The 16,909-nt window shown below is 54.6% G+C and overlaps 1 protein-coding gene across 3 annotated transcripts; it reads left to right on the top strand.

Annotated features, from left to right (window-relative positions):
* Positions 1 to 3,555: 3,555 nt before the first annotated feature.
* ADISSP (adipose secreted signaling protein) lies at positions 3,556 to 16,760 on the top strand. Of its 3 annotated transcripts, XM_080812982.1 has the most exons (7): positions 3,581 to 3,713; positions 10,707 to 10,823; positions 11,734 to 11,907; positions 12,183 to 12,325; positions 14,717 to 14,855; positions 15,754 to 15,876; positions 16,105 to 16,760. In XM_080812982.1, exons 4-7 carry the CDS (start codon positions 12,287 to 12,289, stop codon positions 16,203 to 16,205), a joined length of 402 nt encoding a protein of 133 aa, XP_080669108.1. In that variant the 5' UTR covers positions 3,581 to 3,713; positions 10,707 to 10,823; positions 11,734 to 11,907; positions 12,183 to 12,286; the 3' UTR covers positions 16,206 to 16,760. The 3 variants fall into 3 exon arrangements, with proteins under 3 accessions (XP_080669107.1, XP_080669108.1, XP_080669109.1); XM_080812981.1 differs by lacking the exon at positions 11,734 to 11,907 and having other exon boundaries at positions 3,556 to 3,713; XM_080812983.1 differs by lacking the exons at positions 10,707 to 10,823; positions 11,734 to 11,907.
* The last annotated feature ends 149 nt before the right edge of the window (positions 16,761 to 16,909 follow it).

Below are 16,909 nucleotides of genomic sequence, written 5' to 3'. Positions count from 1 at the left end.
TTTTTTCTTCCACCCTCCAAATCTCCTGTAAAAATGCCTGTTGTGGCCCACCCAGATTGGAAAGGAATTCTGGGAAATGTAGTTCACCATAGCTAAGTTGACACATTATCAAGAAAGTTGTACATTATAGCCCCAGCTATGTTCCAGCAATTTCATTCCTCAGTATATACTCGGGGGAAATACATATGGATGCTTATGAAGACAGGTACTAGAATATACAATACAGTTTATACTATTATGGGCCAGGGCTTCTTTTGCTCAATATCGTCTGTGAGAATCATTCAAGTTGTTGCATGTATCAGTAGAGGCTGTTCTTCGTCGTTGCTATATAATAAGCCATCCTATTGCTTATATATAAGCCACAGTATTTTTTAAAATTCATTCTATTGTTGATGGACACTTGGGTCAGCTTCAGTTTGGGGTTATTACCGATGGTGCCGGCATGAATATTTGTACACCTATCTTTTGGTATGTAACCAAACTGGTGGATTGCTGGGTCAAAGCGTTGGCATTTTCAGCTTTATTAGATACTGCCTCTAAGTTTTCCAACAAGGTTGCTGTTGTTCAATTTTTTTTAAAGATTTTATTTATTTATTTGACAGGCAAAGATCACAAGTAGGCAGAGAGGCAGGCAGAGAGAGAGGTGGAAGCAGGCTCCCCGCTGAGCAGAGAGCCCGATGCGGGACTCGATCCCAGGACCCGGAGATCATGACCTGAGCCGAAGGCAGAGGCTTTAACCCACTGAACCACCCAGGCGCCCCAAGTTGTTCAATTTTTATTAAAAAGAATAGAGTCCATAATACCACATGTTTGGAGCTGGAATGGATGTTTTACAGGTGTTCAGTCTGTTCGCCTAAACTGGAGTTGTTCTTAATTCCTTCCCGTACTGCCGCAATCTCCAGGGGGCCTGTGGCTTACCTCAAAGCTCTGTTAAGGCCCTCTGCACAGAAAGGCCCAGAAAGGCCTGATGTTTAGCATCTCTTCTTGGTACACTCTGATGTTTAGCATCTTTTCTTGGTACACAGACACACTGAACTGCAATGGGGCAGCCACATACCATCTAATCTAGCTTCCTCCCGGCACAAAGAATCACATTTTCTCTTGGAAGCTTATCAGCACCATCTGCAATTACTGTGGCCTTGGGGCCTTCCCTGGGAAACTGTAGTCTCCCCAGGCATGGACAGCTCTGTATTGCAGGTCCTTCCAATTGGCTAGTCAGTGAGACTGTCCAGCACCTAGGAGTATGAGTGTTTGGCAGGGACAAGAAACCACAGCTCTTTTTTTGTGGTGTACTTCCTATCCTGAACTGCGAGTACCTGTGATTCCAGAGCCTAGCACAGCAACTTGATCATCATACACGCTTAGTAAATATTTGTTTAAAGGAGTTGACAGGGGCACCTGGGTGGGTCAGATGTTAAGTGTCTGCCTTCGGCTCAGGTCATGATCCCAGGGTCCTGGGATCGAATCCTGCATTGAGCCCCACATGGGGCCCCACATTGAGCCCCACATTGAGCCCCACATTGAGCCCGCGTCCGGCTCCCCATCAGAGGAAAGCCTTCTTCTCCCTTTGCCCCACCCCCTGCTTCTGTTCCCTCTCTCCCAGTCTTTCTCTCTGTCAAATAAATAAATAAAATCTTATAAAAAAGGGGGGGGGTTTGACCGTTAGGAAATGGCCCCAGGCAATGCCCAGTTAGCAGCTAGTCTCTGTGTTTTAAAGAGCCCACCACGGGGTGAATTTTGAGGAGAGTTGTTTAGAAAGACATAATAAAGGCGGGCCCTCACTTGGTCTTGAAGGGAGGGTGAATTTTGTCTATGAGAGGAGAGTGGGAAGGGCATTCTACGTAGAAAGGTAGCATAAGGAGGGCATCAGGAAATCAATGCCTGCACAGACCCAGAAGGTAAAATCAATGTGAGAAAATAGGGATCGGCGGGCACAACAGCAAGGTGAATGTGCCAGCCTCTGGTCCCAGGCTATAATGTGAGCCCACGCAGTTAGAGCTTCTGATATTGCAAAAGGGAATAAGAAGGGAAAGAGGAGGAAGAGGAAAACGAGAAAGAGGAGAGGAGAAAAAGGGAGAGGAGGAAGAAAAAGAGGAGAAGAGGAAGAATTAGAATCTTTAAAAAAGCCCCGTGTGGGCTAAACAAGATAGATCTGTAGTCTGCTTTGGGCCCAACTGTCTGCCAAATTCAGAGGCTGAAGAATAGAATAGACTTGGGAGTGCACTTTTTTTTTTTTTTTTTCCGGTGGGGAGAGGATAGTGGGGCATATGGAATTGTGGGGTTGGGTAGTTAGAAAGCATCTGACAGGAGTGGATGGTCTGAGATCAGAATGTGGAAATCTCCCAGTGTCCACGCTGGAGGGCAGCATCTCAAACGCCAGAGTGCGCACGAATCACCCAAAAATGCTTCTAAAAAGTTTGTGAAGCTCTGCTGGAGACAGTCCCAGCACACGGAGGTTTTGGAGCAGAGGAAGGTGTGATGGAAACAATAGCTTAGAAAGATTAATTTGCCAACAGTGAGGAGACCAGACACCATGGGATAGGTTAGGGACCACAGGGATCCAGCGGAGAGGATAGGAGCCTCGGCGGTTCCCCAAAGGCAGCGACGGAGAAGGTCCTTCTCGACCCTCAGCCCTGCCATACCATCTCTCCCATAGTTACACTGATTGGGAGACGGGAACCTCGTGCAACGGACAGCTCCCCGCAGGCAGTTTAGGGACCCTGTCACAGCCTGCGAAATGGGGGAGGGGGACTGTTGTTCAAGGACAGCCAGGCGCCTGGCGGAGCAGCGGCTGGAACTCTTAAAGACCCTAGGGCCACGCCTCTCGCTCCCGGGCTTGTGCAGGTGCCCACACACCACCCCGCTGCGCTGAGCTGGGCGCCTCCCGCTGTCATGGCGACCGCCTCCATGGAGACCAGGAGCAGAAGATGTGGTCCCCCGAGGCTCATCCCGCCTGCCTTCTTTGTTCTGCTGCTTATTCGGGCCGGCCGGGCTCCCAGGACGCGTTTCGAGTCAGCGCGAGAGCGCTTCCTCCAAGGAGGGGGGATGGGTGGAAGGGGAAGAGGCTGAAACCCGGGGGTTGCCGAGTGGGAAGGATGGCGGGTTCCTCAGCTGCGGAACAGGACCTAGCGATGCCCATATCGATGGGCTTGCCGATGCGGGTTTGGAAGCCTAGGGAGAAAGGCGACTTTTAGGTGCCCCACTATCTCTGAGTCCGGCCTTACGGCCGCTCGAGGAAACAGAAGCCAGGAGAGCCCCCTTACGAATTGGGGCCCAGGCGGGAGGGCAAACTCCACAGCTGAAGTTGGAACGCAGGCGGGGACTACTCTAGACGTTCCTCCTTCCCCCTCCCTTTTCTGGGCAGGCCCCGGGCCACAGCGGGCGGCCGGGCTGCCTTCATCGCGAGAACTCGCCGAGCCGTGGGTAGGTGTGGGCTGGCCTGGCGCAGCCGCGGGCCCCTTGCACATGACACAGTGGCGCAACGCCTGTTGGCGGTTCTCTGGCGACCGCTTATTGGTCGGAAGCGTCCTCGCCCCACCCCCTCGGCCGGCCAATGGGCGGGGGTGGGGGGCGTGCCCGTGAGGCGGGCGGTGGCTGTGGCGGCGCGGGGATCTTTCCTCGTGCTCCGCGTTGAGCCCCCGCAGCCGCCGCGACCGCCACGGCTGCCGCCGCGGTGGACCCTGCCCGAGCGGCCCCGGGGTGCGCCCTGCACGGTGAGACTGCTTCTCCTCCAGACATCTCCCGGTTCCGCCCCGTTCGCCGAGGTCCCCTCCGGTCCTAGGCAGTCGGTAACTGGGAGCCCACGGAGCTGGGGCGGCGGCTCCGCACTGGGGCAGCACCCGGGAGTGCTCCGTGGCATCTGAACTGGGGAAATGTCAGCCCGGAAGCCGCGGCTGACCGTTAGGTGGTGGAGCGAGGATATTTTCCGCGGCGCACTGTCGGGGGCACGTGTGACACAGTTAGGGCGGGGGCGTAATGGGGTCATCACCGTCAGCATTCCCCTCCCCCCCCCCGCTATTGTCACCGCCTCAACGTGTGACCTTGGACAAATAGCCTCTGAGCCTCTCCTGCCTGGACGCCTTCGGGGAGGAGGGCGGTGATGTCGGGGAGTGCGGGCTCCTGAGACTCCTGCGTCAGCAGAGGTGAGGGTGGGGAGGGCACAGGATTATCTCTAGGGGACTGAGCTGCAGCCTAGAAGCCCAGGAGGGGTGTGATGGAGGGGGAGCGTCTACCTGCATCTGTCTCCCTAGAAGATGAGAAAGGGGCGGTGATGAGGCACCACACCCACGGGAATGGAGGCATGAGAGGACAGCGTCCTAAATCTGGGCCCCTGATGCCTTTGGGGACTTGGCCAGCACCTCCCCATCACCACAGCAGAAGGGGTTTTATTTAGATTCTGGACTTGGAGCCCTGCTGGACTGAGAAGAGAATCCTTGGGTTGCCTTTCCTCTTGAATCTTGGCACTGGCAAGTGGGGGTAGGGCATTTCTCTTCCCAGGGAGCTGAAGAAGGTCAGGGGCAGGTGCCATCCCCTAGACCTGGCCTGGCCTCTACTTCTTGGGGCCTTCAGGTGACGGGCTGAGGTTAAGACCGAGGTGGGACAGGCAATCTGGAGGCTGGAGGGGTCTAAGGACCCTCAAGCTGGGGCATGGAGGATGGGAGGTTTTGAGGAGGGAATGGACATTTTGGGGAGACACCAGGGTGTGGGATAGTGGGAGTCTCTTCCCCAGTTGACTCCTGCTTGTGACAAAAAGAACACTTTACTTATCCTTGCACTTTTGGCCTGGTGGAGGGAGGAGGAAATGGAGTCACATCTAGAGAGAGTAGATGTAAAACTGCCACAACCAAACTTGACATCCAGTCTTGCCTTTTCAGGCCTTGTTCTATGTATGCAATCCCCTCACTCTGTGCCCAGACCTATGTCAGGTTCTGGGGTCAGCAGGTCAGTGTGGTCTCGGTGGGAACTCTGTTTACAAGCTGGAACTTTTTTTTTTTTTTTAAAGATTTTATTTATTTATTTTGAGAGAGAGAGACAGAAGGAGAGGGAGAAACACTCCCTGCAGAGCAGGGAGCATGATATGGGGCTTGATCCCAGGACCCTGAGATCATGACGGGAGCTCAAAGCAGACACTTAACCCATGGAGCCACCCAGGTGCCCCTACAAGCTTGAGCTCTAATGGGAGACTGGACGGTGCTGCTGGACTGAGTGCTTAAGCCAGGATTTAGCCCTGGGCTATGGTGAGGTGGGCAGCGAGTCAGGGAAAGTGGAAGGTTGTGTAATTTTGTGGCTCAGAAAGTCCTTGAACAGGTTGAGAATGGAGCTAGAGGAATGAATGAGAAATGAGGCCTCAAGGGTTTGGGGCCGTGCCCTGAGCCACAAAGCAGAGGACGAACTGGGGCTGGCCCTGTGGTGCCTGGGATCTGGGGGCTGCTTCCGGCAGGGAGGTAGTATAGGAGTGCAGCTGTGGGATGGGGGGCCAAGGTGGCATGTTCTGGAGCTCCACTTTGCCACAGACAGTCTTGGCCCTCCCTCCAGTCTGGAGCTTGGGGCCAGAGTCTAGAGGGCTGAGAACCCTGGGTTTCTGTGTAACTCCATTGGTCCATCTGTTTGCTCACTTGCCATGTTCTTGGGCCTTCTCATGCCAGAAGTTCCCTGGGCCTGGCTGAGCCCTGCCCTGGATAGGGTAACCTTGAAACGGTCTTTCTCTCTAAAGCTTCGAGGGACCTCAGCTCTCTGTCTCCCAGAGAGAAGGTTCCTTCAATTTTCCTGAGAGTAACTGAGAGCCAGAGAAGCCCCCAGGGCCCTTGTTCCAGCTTTCCAGCCCTCCCCATCCTGTGACTGTCCATGGTACCACAGGTGATCTGTTGATAGCCCAGCTAAGCTGCGGAGGGGGTTCCTTTCGTTTTTGTTGTTGGGGTGGGGGCATTTCTCACAATATATGCTCCTTTTACATCTTCCTCTGATTGAAGGGGACAGACTCTCAGCAGTCTGCTCCCTGGCAATCCCTGGGGGACCCCGCTGGCCTGGGAGTGGGGGAGGAGGAAGGCAGGAGAAGGGAAGGGGGAGGGCAGCCCCTGAATCCTTGAGCTGTTTTCTGAGAAGCCTGAAGTCCCTGAGGCTCCCCCCTGAGGGCCATTCTTGACTGTTCCAGGATTAGCCTGAAGAGCCTCTTTACCAGTGCTGCTCTGAAATTGCTGTTGCTTCAGAAACCGGGCCTTTGGGGTTTGCTTTTGCAAAGATGAGGGCGGAGTGGAGAGCAGTGTCAGAGCTTCAGGTATCAGCTACACCACACCCTCAGAGGAAGAGGTCACGGCTTATTCCTGTGGCGCAGAGGAGGAAACTGAGGCACAGAGATTTGAAGTAACTTCCCATGCTGCCTGAATGTAAACCAAGACTGCCAGGCTCTGGAGCCCGTGCTCCTGACCATGGCCCTGCTGTCTCTGGGGGGCTGTGCAGCTTGGGCTGCATTCAGGACTTGGCTGGCACGGGAGGAGGCCTGGGGTCTCCAGGGGAGTTCCTGAGGACACAGCTGCAGCAGAGGGAAGTGGATACCCTCTCCTCCTGCCTCTGATGAGGAATTGTGTTTGGATGAGAGTCTGGCTCCCAGGGGACGCGACTGACAGGGCTCTCTGCTGAGAAAGGAAGCTTGTTTTTTCCAGCCTCCTCTGGGCCCTTTAAGTCACTTGCCTTCCATCTCTGTGTTCTCACTGCCCAAGGGTTACAGGCGTGCCTGCGTGCCTGCATCCCTGCTCTGTACTGAGCTCGAGGCAGTGTGTGAGCTGCTAGTCTTGCCCTCAGCGGGCATTCCATCTCAAGGGGAGTAACAGATTGTGGCAAGGCCAGAATAATGCCCAGTGGGAGGCCACACTCTGTGAGATGGGGGGAGGGGAGTACCCTCTGGGGCAAGAGTTGGCTAAGAGAGTGGGGTGGGGAGTTCCTCTTTCTGAGAGCTTCCTGTGTAGAATCACTGGCTTTGACATGTCACATCTACCCAGAGGGCCAGCCAAGGCGCATCCTTGGGTTCCCCTTAGTTTGGTCATTCATTCATTGAACAAATATAAACCAGACACAGCTGCTCCCTGCCAGGTGCTGGTCCGGGTCCTGGGGGCACAGAGTTTGGCAAAAACATAGTCACTGCCCTGGTAAGGTGGGGAACATGAAGTGATCCCAGACGTGGCAAAGGGGATCCTTTTAAAGATTTTCAGGTCTGTCTTGGGATGGGAGAGGGCCTGAGGCTAAGGTATGGGGATTGTTCCTGGTTAAAGGGAGGGCCTGAATGACACAGGCAGCCAATAGGCAGTGGCTTGGTGGTGAAGACAGGGAGGGGGCCCTGCATGTCCTGGGTCATAATATTTGGGGAAGGAGTGCTCTGGAGCCTTTGCCCACCAGCCACAGGTTAAGAGTTTCACCTGGGCCTCCAGGTAGTATCTTGGGTGCTGGGGTGGCAGGGACCTTGTGGACATTGGTCTGTCATTCCCGTGTGGCCGGAGCAGCCTCTGCTCCTTGTGTTTGGCCATTTTTCACATGTCCTGAATCCACTTCAGGGCATGGCCGGAGTGGGTGGGGTGGGGGAGGCTTCTCTTCAAGGGCCAGGCTCTCTGGGGATAAGCTGAGCATTCCAGGGCTAAGGGGGTGCCCTTCTGGGACTGACCCCAGATTGGCCCTGACCAGAGATAAGTCAGGGCACAGTTCCCTTCCCTGGACTCTGGCCTGGAGCTAGTTTTCAATAGTTGGGGTGGGGGATGATGGAGTGGGTGCTGGCCTGGGACCTGAGACCCAAACCTTGCCTTTCCCTGTACCTCCCTAGGCCTCCACCTGGGGACTCTTGGTACCTGAGGTGTTTACCCTGCCCATGAGGCGTCTGGGGCTAAGTGGGCTTTTCTCACACTGGGAAGTGAAAAGGGAGTTGAGACCTGCTCCCAGGGCAGCTTGGTACCTAAGAGACCTCGAGGTCATGTCCTCTACAGGCCCAACCCCCAACTGTGAGGCCACCATGTGGTTTCTCTTCTTTCCCTGAATTAGCCAAAGTCATTCATGGGTTATTCATCTCTAAATACTTCAGCGGGTATCTCTGAAAAATAAGGACATATGTGTCTATAAGATACAATACCATTATTTTACCTAACAAGATTAGCTTTTCTTTCTTTTTTTAAAAGATTTTATTTATTTATTTGACAGAGAGAGACCCAGCAAGAGAGGGAACACAAGCAGAAGGAGTGGGAGAGGGAGAAGCAGTCTTCCCACTGAGCAGGGAGCCCGATGTGGGGCTTGATCCTGGGACCTTGAGATCATGACCTGAGCCGAAGGCAGATGCTTAACAACTGAGCCACCCAGGCACCTGCTTTTATTTCTTAATGTCACCATCTAAGATCCATGTGAATGTCCCATTCACATTTCCCAATTATCCCCTAAACGTCCTTTTTCTTTTTTTTTTTTTTAAGAACCCCCCCACCCCATTTATTTTTCCTCTTGTAGCTGATGTGGTGGAAAAAACCAGGTCAGCTGTCTCATCGAGTCCCCTGGCTTCTTGGTCTCTTTGTGTGTTAATTTAGAGCAGTGGTTGGCAAACTTTTTCTGTCAAGGGCCAGACAGTAAATATTTTAGATTTTGAGGCCATGTGGTCTCTGCAACTACTCAAAGTAGCTTCGCTTTAGTGCAAAAGCAGTTTTAGACACCACGTAAACAAAGGAGTGCAGTTGTGTTCCAGTAATATTATGGGACACAGGCGGCCGCCTCAGGCTGCGGCTCCGCCAGCCCCTATCTAGACCAACTGCTGCTCCTTTATTTTTCTTGCAGTTTGGGGGAAAAACCAAAATGATGGGTCAGTTGTCCTGTAGAACATTCTGGCCTTCTGGGTTTGTTTTGTTGCTTTCCCCAGGAGTCATCTCCTCAGAGATGTCACTCAACGCAGTGTTTTCAATAAGCCAGAAGCTAGGGGTTTCCTTAGATCCAGGTCAGATATTTCAGGTAGGACCCCCTCGTCTGTGATGCTGTGACTTCATGCCCCCTCCCCTCAGGAAGCCTCTGTGTGTCAGGTGTTCCCACTGGGAGTGACAAGAGATTGACGAGTGCGTGTCACCACATCGCTCTGTTGCACACTTGTTTCGGTTCCCCGGTGTGTCCTCCCGGCACTGGGCATCTGTGAGCACCTGCTTCTGTCAACCTTTGCCCTCAGGGTCAGATTCCCCTGCCTCCCTGCCTCCAGCTTTTGTTTCTTTGGCAGTCGCAGAATTGTTTAGCATTTGTTCTTTCTTTTGTTGTTGAATAGTGAGAATTCTTCTGTAAAGAAGGGTTTTCCTTTAACCATCGGGATGATTTAGTTACCTGAAAGGCTAAGAGGCAGGCTGAATGATTTCTCTTTATTGCCAATTTTCTTTCTTTCTTTTTTAAGATTTTATTTATGTGTTTATTTTAGAGAAAGAGAGAGAGCTCCTGCGTGTGGGGGCATGGAGGGCAGAGGGAAAGGGAGAGGGACACCAGCAGACTCTGCACTGAATGCGGAATCTGACTCAGGACTCTCATCTCACGACCCTGAGATCCCACCCTGAGCAGTAATCAAGCAAGAGTTGGGTGTTTACCCCGACTGCGTGACCCAGCCACCCATCCTTATTGCCAATTTTCAGAGTGAAGGCTTAGGGTATTGCTACTGTCAGTGGTGACAAATGAGGGTTTGGGTTTGTTTATTTTGGTTTCTCTTTCTGTAATCTCTGTAAATGTTCCAATTTTATGTATTCCATCTGTTTCCATCAGTTGGACTCATTCTTATTCTTTTTTTTTTTTTTTAAAGATTTTATTTATTTATTTGACAGGCAGAGATCACAAGTAGGCAGAGAGGCAGGCAGAGAGAGAGAGGAGGAAGCAGGCTCCCCGCTGAGCAGAGAGCCCGATGCGGGGCTCGATCCCAGGACCCTGGGATCATGACCTGAGCCGAAGGCAGAGGCTTTAACCCACTGAGCCACCCAGGCACCCCTTTTTTTTTTTTTTTTCATTTTTTTTTTTTTCATTCTTATTCTTGATGCTTATTAGATGGACCATCAAGGGCCAGGCTGCTCACACAGGCTTCCTGGAGATGCCTCCTGCTGCCCCTGCCCTGTGGCTGCCCTAGGGGAGCTAAGCCAGCCCAGAGAGTCAGGCCAGAGGCCAAATGTTGCATTGCCCTGGGGCAGCCCCTTATGTTCTTTCTAGGGCCCTGAGCCCATAACCTGGAGGGAAGCTCCAAGGGCCCATCTTATGGGGGCCCCCGTTCTTACTCTGGATCAAGCATCCTGACCCAGCTGCACTGGGTGTGTAACCTGAATAATGTGGCATCTGGCTGCAGGAGGGAGAGCCCCTGAGGTTACCAGCATGAGAAGTGGCCTCTGAAAAGTGCCAGTCATGTCCCCTTCCTTTCCAGGCTGTCCTTCCTGCCAGCTTCGGGTGGGTTGTGTCCAAGAGTCCTGTACTGGAGCTTTGGCACCCAGAAGCTGCAGCTCAGCGCATGCTGGCAAGGCTCTGGGTCAGTAGGGTATCAGGCAGGCGTGAGGGCTCTTGGGGAATGTGGGGAGTGGGGGCAGAAGCCCCCCAACACGAGAGGGTATAGGCAGCCCTTGGCTGTTGAAAGCAGCAGGGGGTTGGGTGTTAGTGTCTTCCCCTGAAGGGAGGTCTCTGCTTTGGTGGTCTCCCTTGGGTGGCCTTGACCCCTGCCCTCCTGACTCCCCACCCTTCAGGCTCCTGCTGGTGTCCCCGGAGCATGGGAGGCTGCTGCGCTTGAGTGGCGGTGCCTGGCAGGAGCTGCGTGTCTTAACCCGTGGCAGGGAGGGCATCCATGGCTGCAGCCAACAAGGGTGAGTGCCTTCCTGGCTGGGCAGGGTTTGCACCAGTCTTCCAGTGGGCCCTGGCGGGAGGGCTGTTGTTGCATGTGGGGCCTGCATCGGCTGTGTGTATGTGTGTGCGCGTGCGCGTGTCTGAGTGAATTACATTACATCAGTGTAATTATACCAGTGTTTGTGCTGGGTCCCGGCGCTCACCCAAGCCTTAGCAGGGAACCAGAGACTCCAGCTCGCTCCCTGGTGTGCTGGTTTATGGAGGTGTCTGCCATCTAGTCCCCATGTTCCAGCTTTCCTGTTGTACTGTGGGGACTGGGGGGCATTAGAGCCTTGGGGTGAGCCCTGAAGCTAGCGGGGTAGGTAGGGCCACAGGAGGCGACAGAAGGGAATTTGGGTTTCATTCAGGGTCCAGAAAGGCTCTTCAAGGGTTTTAGGCAAGGGAGGCCAGGTAAAATTTGAGGGTCAGCTCGGGGGGGGGGGGCTCAGCAAGGAATGTGGGGGGGGGCAGGCTGCCCCCTCTTGCCTCCCCAGACCAGCCAGGCCTGGCCCAGTCCCACCAAAAGGACTCTGGGCAGAGGGCTTGGGAGGCCTAAAGGCTGTGGCTGTGGGCCAGAGAGGATTGGGGTCCTACTTATGGGAACATGTGCCTCCCCCAGCCCAGGCCCCAGCTCCAGCTGCTCTGCCTGTCTCAACTCCCTGCCTCCAGGCCTCAGAGAACCGGACCCAGCTAGGAACAGCTGATGGCCTTGTGTGTGTGTGTTTGAGTGGGGGTGGTTAAGTAGAGGAGGGTAGGGTGTCTCTGGGAGGTGTCTGAGAGGCTCCCCTGGGTACCTCCGTCTTCCTTGCTGGTGATGAGGGATGAGGTTTAGAGCCTCTTCTAGGTGGGCTCAGTGTGTTTTTTGGCCCCCTTTGTTTCTTCCACCTCCAGAAAGGTCCCATAGAGCCTGCTCCAGTCCCTGCCCCCCTCCTCTCTCAGGTTGGGGTCATCAGGAGGGGCAGGCAGGGGTCTTGGCACTGATAGACCTGGAACCCAAGGCCTGGGGCTGAGTCTGCACTATCTGGGGCTTGCTGAGAGTCTGCAGGACTGCCTCATCTCCTCTAAGTAAGGGGTCATACTAGCTAATCCCTGACACACCCATCCTCAGGGTGCTTATATTTTGTGGGAGGACTGGGAAGGTAGAGGGCCTTAAGCCTCATGACCTCCAATATCCATTAGGATGTGGCTTAGCCCTGAAAGGAGCCCACCCAGTGGCTGCTGAGTGATGTCAAGGGCAGTTGTAGGGGGTGGGGGGGGCATGGGGTGACATGGGGGAGTCGTCTCCTGGGGGGTAGAGGAAGCCAGCAGCCCCTAGAGCCCTCTCCTCTTTCTCTTCCCAGGCAACAAGCCCAGAGTCCGGAGTATCCGCTTTGCAGCAGGCCATGATGCAGAAGGCTCCCAGAGCCATGTCCACTTTGACGAGAAGCTGCATGACTCTGTGGTCATGGTCACCCAGGAGAGTGACAGCAGCTTTCTGGTCAAGGTATGCGCCCTCCCCCCACCATCTGCCTTGCTCCCTTGGCCATTACTTGGCCCTGCCTGGCTTCCTGGGCCTGTTTGTTTTGTTTCCTTTAAGCTGGCTTCTGAGGCACATCTTGGTCCCTCCCTGGGCCTTGGTTTCCCTGTCTGTAAAGTGGGAGGTGGCAAGACTGCAATGAAATGAGTGCCTTTAGGATGTTACTCCAACAAAGTGGGACAGAGCTGTTGTCATCAGTGTCACCCCAAGAGCAGCGGTGGAAGGTGGTGTTCAAGCTTGAGGTGCCCAAGGCCTGGGTTCAGGTCCAGGCCTGCTGTTCTGGCACTGGGACCTTGGGCAGGTCACCTCAGTTTCCTCTTCTCTGAGATGAAGACCGTTCACACCGCATTGAGTTGGTGCAAGCATGAGGTAAAAGAATGTGTGTGTGTCATACAGGTGTGACACATAATTTTGCTGATGACAGGGTGTGACTTCCGTTACCCCCCTTTGCCAAACCTCTGGTGGCTTTAGGCTCTCTGCGGTTTAGTGTTTTCTTATCACCCTGTGTCTCCTGGTGGGAGTCCCACCTCACACACCCTCCATCATGGCTTCTCTGAGTGCTGGGGCACCGGCAGATCCCACGTCCACTTGGGAGGGGCAGGAGGAAGTGTCTGGAGGGGACAGATTGGTGGCGAAACAGGGAATGAGGCCCTTAGGTTGGACAGTAAGCTAGAACTCTGGAGATGAGTGGGAATGCCACAGCAAGGGGAGGGCGTCTGGTCCATCAGGGCCTCCTTGAGGAGGGGCCCAGATTCATCATTTCTGCCCAACTGTAAAATCCTCACTCTTTTCCTACAGCTGGCAACTTCCTCCAGGGAATTAGCGGAAGGAACCAAAACTTGAAAGAATAGCTCCCTCTCCCCCTGCCTCCCCGTTGCAAAATCCATTGACGTCCACTAGGGAAAATTTGGAAGCTAGAGAAAACTGTAAAGAAATTTAAGAGCACACACAATCATACTATCTAGACAACAATCACAGTTAATAGTTTATATTTGGATGTGTGCCATTTCAGGATTTTTTTTTTTTCCTTCATTTCCAAAAACAAAAATCTGGTATCACAATAGACATGCTGTTTCTTGCTTGCTTGTGAATCGTCTCCTGTCTAGGTCAGTAAATAATTTTCTACGAGATTCTCCAACTGCCTGATAATTCCATTAAATATATCATCATTGATTTAGCTGGTTCCCTATTCCTGGTATTATGAACATTTCTATTTTTTACTTAAATGGGGCAGTGATGAGTGTTTTTTGAACATCTCTGAGAGTTCCTCTGGAAAATTCTGGTGCAGCTGGACCACAGGGTCACCATTGGCAGGACAGCCAGAAAGGCCCCTTGAGAAATGTGTCCTCCACCTGCAGAGTGTCGGAGCCCCCGGGCTGACCTTTATTATGCGGTGACGTCTGTCCCACTGAGCTAAGTGCTTCCCGCAGTGAGTCCTAACAAGCCCCAAGGCCTGGACTGTCCGGCCCTTGCTGCTGTGAGCATACCAGCATGTGTGCACGGGAGTTGTAGGTAGAGCACACGCACCTCCGCACCCCCCAGACTGCACTCTGGCTAGCCTGCCTGTTCAGCAGCCACCCCAGCTTGTGTCCCGGCACACGTCTGGACTTAGCAAGGTTGGCATCTGTTTCAGGGGGCACTGGTTGCCAGTCACTGTGTATGAACAACGGAAATGGCTTGGGCCCGGAGTTGGGACTCTGGGCACACTGAGCCTTTGAGTGGTAGGCAGACATCCACGTTCAGGTGCCGGTGGGCCAGCTGGAGACTGACACAGATGGTCTTGTGTCTGTTTTTCTAATTCTGTCTCCTCCTCCTTCCTGTGCAATCTGTGTTGCCCATTATCTCCATGCGAGTGATGAGAGGACCAGTGTCCCTGACCCCAGGCTGTTGGTTCTTGGCAGGTGCTGGCAGGGGTGGGGCCAGGTGAATGACCATCTTGTGGGACTTTGAACTTCCCCTTATGGGCAATGCCAGGTACTTGCTATGTGCCACAGGTGGCAGGAGTGGCTAAGAGGCCTGGGGAGAGCTTTACCCAGGCCACACTGTATGGTGTCCCCGCCAGTCATTGTCTGACTTCCATGTCCTCGTCTATAAAATGGGCCACCATATACTGTGGGGCCCATGAAACAGATGTTGAGTAGCAAGCTGGAGGGATGAGGTCCTCAGGCAAAGGGCTTGGAGCCACTGGGCTTGGGGTGTGGCCAAGCTGGAGTGCTGGAGGGAGTTAGTTCCCCCTCTGAGATCCCTAAAGCAGTAGGTACAGGGGCCCACAGGATCCTAGGTGGCAGGAGCTGGCAGGCCCTGGGGGAGGCTGAGAGTGAAGGTGCTTCCCTCTCTCCCCCTGTCTTCTTGCTACAGGTTGGCTTCCTGAAGATCCTGCACAGGTATGAGATTACCTTCACTCTGCCCCCAGTGCTCAGGCTGAGCAAGGACGTCCGAGAAGCTCCAGTCCCTAGCCTACACCTCAAGCTCCTCAGCGTCCTGCCCATCCCAGAAGGTGTGTCCCCTGCTCAGGGTACTGGAGGCCTGCGCTTCTCCAGCAGGGCCTGGGTGGGAGTGGGGGTGAGTGCATGGGGTGCTTCCTCTCCCCCTTTCAGGGTGGATGGGCAATTCAGCAGTTGGGGGACATGAGGCCTCTTTACAGGCTTGGAGTGTGGCATTTTGGCAGGTCCCATACCCCAGGCCTTGCTCCTGGACAGAAGTCCGTGCGCTTGCACTATTGGCCTGTGCCTGTGCCTCACGTGGTAGTTCCCTCAGTAAGGACTGGCTCTGGGCCTCCAGCTCTCCCTCCTGCCTGCCCCTCAAGAAAAATCTGCCAGAGCCCCAGGAATCCTGGGCAGCTACGTCCTAGCACCTGCCAGTCACAGGCTTTGGACTTGGGGCTGCTTCTCCCTCCCCTGCCTGCTTTAGGCCCTCCCCTGCCCCCCCCAAGAGGCTAGGGTGTCAGTTTCATAGTATGCTGACACCCCAGCTTCAGTTTCACGTCCCCCGGCTTTCTCTTCAGGACCTTGCCCCTGCGGGGATTTGGTGAGCTCCCTCAGGCCTTTACCTCTTGCCACCTGATCTGCTGAGGGCTTGCCCTGTCCCTCTTCCCCATCACCCCCTCTCCCTGTCTGCCTTTTTGGGGAATCAGCGGGCCCTCCTCCTGGAAACCTGAGTTTGACCCTTGGAGCCCTAATGGGGTTGTCCACAGGCTGGAGGCATGTAGAGCTCAGTGAAGAGTGGGAAGTTTCCAAGACCTGTTTGCCCAGCCCTGGGGATGGCGGGGGATAGGTCCTGGGCTGTCTTCGCTCCTTTGGAGGAGGTGGCCAGTCTTGGTGGCAGGTTGAGGCCAGTGAGTGCTGGGTGGGGTGGGGTGAGGGGGGAGACCATGGAGGTGCTGATGACCTGGGCAGGTTACAGCATCAAGTGTGAGTACTCGGCACACAAGGAGGGTGTCCTCAAGGAGGAGATGCTGCTAGCCTGTGAAGGAGGCACCGGCACCTGCGTGCGAGTGACAGTGCAGGCGCGCGTCATGGGTGAGCTTGTGAGCCTTGGGTCTGGCTACAGGAGGGGGGTGCCAGCTTGGCTGCAAGGGCTTTCCACTCTCCCTGTCTGAAAAAGGTGTCCTTACCCTGGCCTAGAGTTCGCAGGTACCTTTCTCCTGACTCTCCTGGCAGAGCCCAGAGGGAAGGGGCGGGGGGTCTCCTAAGAGTGGGTGGGGCCAGGGGCCAGGCTGGCATTCTGATCTGTCACCTGCATTGCAGACCGACACCATGGCACACCCATGCTGCTTGATGGGGTCAAGTGCGTGGGTGCTGAGCTAGAATACGACTCCGAGCACAGCGACTGGCATGGCTTCGACTGAGGCCTGCGGCCCTGCGCACCTTGGGGCCCCACAGCCTTAAACCCCACCTCATCTCCCCGAATGCTGTGTGATGATGTGGCTTCCTGGCCCCTCCCCGGGGTGGGGGCGGGGGTGGGGTGTCCAGGGGCCTCTCACCTCTGCCTTCATTGTGCCACCTCCCTGCCTCTCCTGTGTCCTCCTCTCCCACTTCCTCCTCTCCGTGTGCCTCAGTCTCCTGCTGGATGAATTGGGTTGAGCCCCCAGGGAGGCTATCTGAGGAGGGGAAGGAGGGGCCTGGGGTGGGTTCTGCCCTCCCCCCACCCCAAGCCATAGGGGCTGTAGCCAGGGCTTGGGAGAGGAGGGAGCTGGCTCTGTGACGTCGTCGTCACTCCCGTTATTGCTGCTGCTGTCTGGCTTTTGCCGTCCTGTGCCCCCTCCCTCTTTCCTACTGCTGGCCGAGCTCAGTCGGAGGGAGGCACAGCCCCCATGTCCTAACCCCCAGGTCTGTGTTACTTGGTTTTTAAAGGACTGATTGGGATAAAACCCTAAAGAAATAAAACTTTCAGTGGATACCGGAGGCTCGCCAGTGTTTGTTCTCCAGGGCTCTGAGAACACCCAGTACTCCACAGATGGGCTAAAGAACAATTTTGGCTGTATTACTCTTTTAGGAGGCGAGGGCACTGCATGGTATTCTAGCACCTAGCCCCAAAAGAAGTATGTAAGCT

This window comes from Martes martes, assembly GCF_963455335.1.
Source record: "Martes martes genome assembly, chromosome: 9".
Lineage (NCBI taxonomy): Eukaryota > Metazoa > Chordata > Mammalia > Carnivora > Mustelidae > Martes > Martes martes.
Note: the sequence above shows the minus strand (reverse complement) of the source record. Positions and strands in the feature narration are given on the sequence as shown.

Coding starts and splice junctions, on each gene's coding strand:
- ADISSP (XM_080812981.1), top strand. Junction 14,856..15,753: donor CGTCCTGCCCATCCCAGAAG/GTGTGTCCCCTG, acceptor TGACCTGGGCAG/GTTACAGCATCAAGTGTGAG. Junction 15,877..16,104: donor AGTGCAGGCGCGCGTCATGG/GTGAGCTTGTGA, acceptor CCTGCATTGCAG/ACCGACACCATGGCACACCC.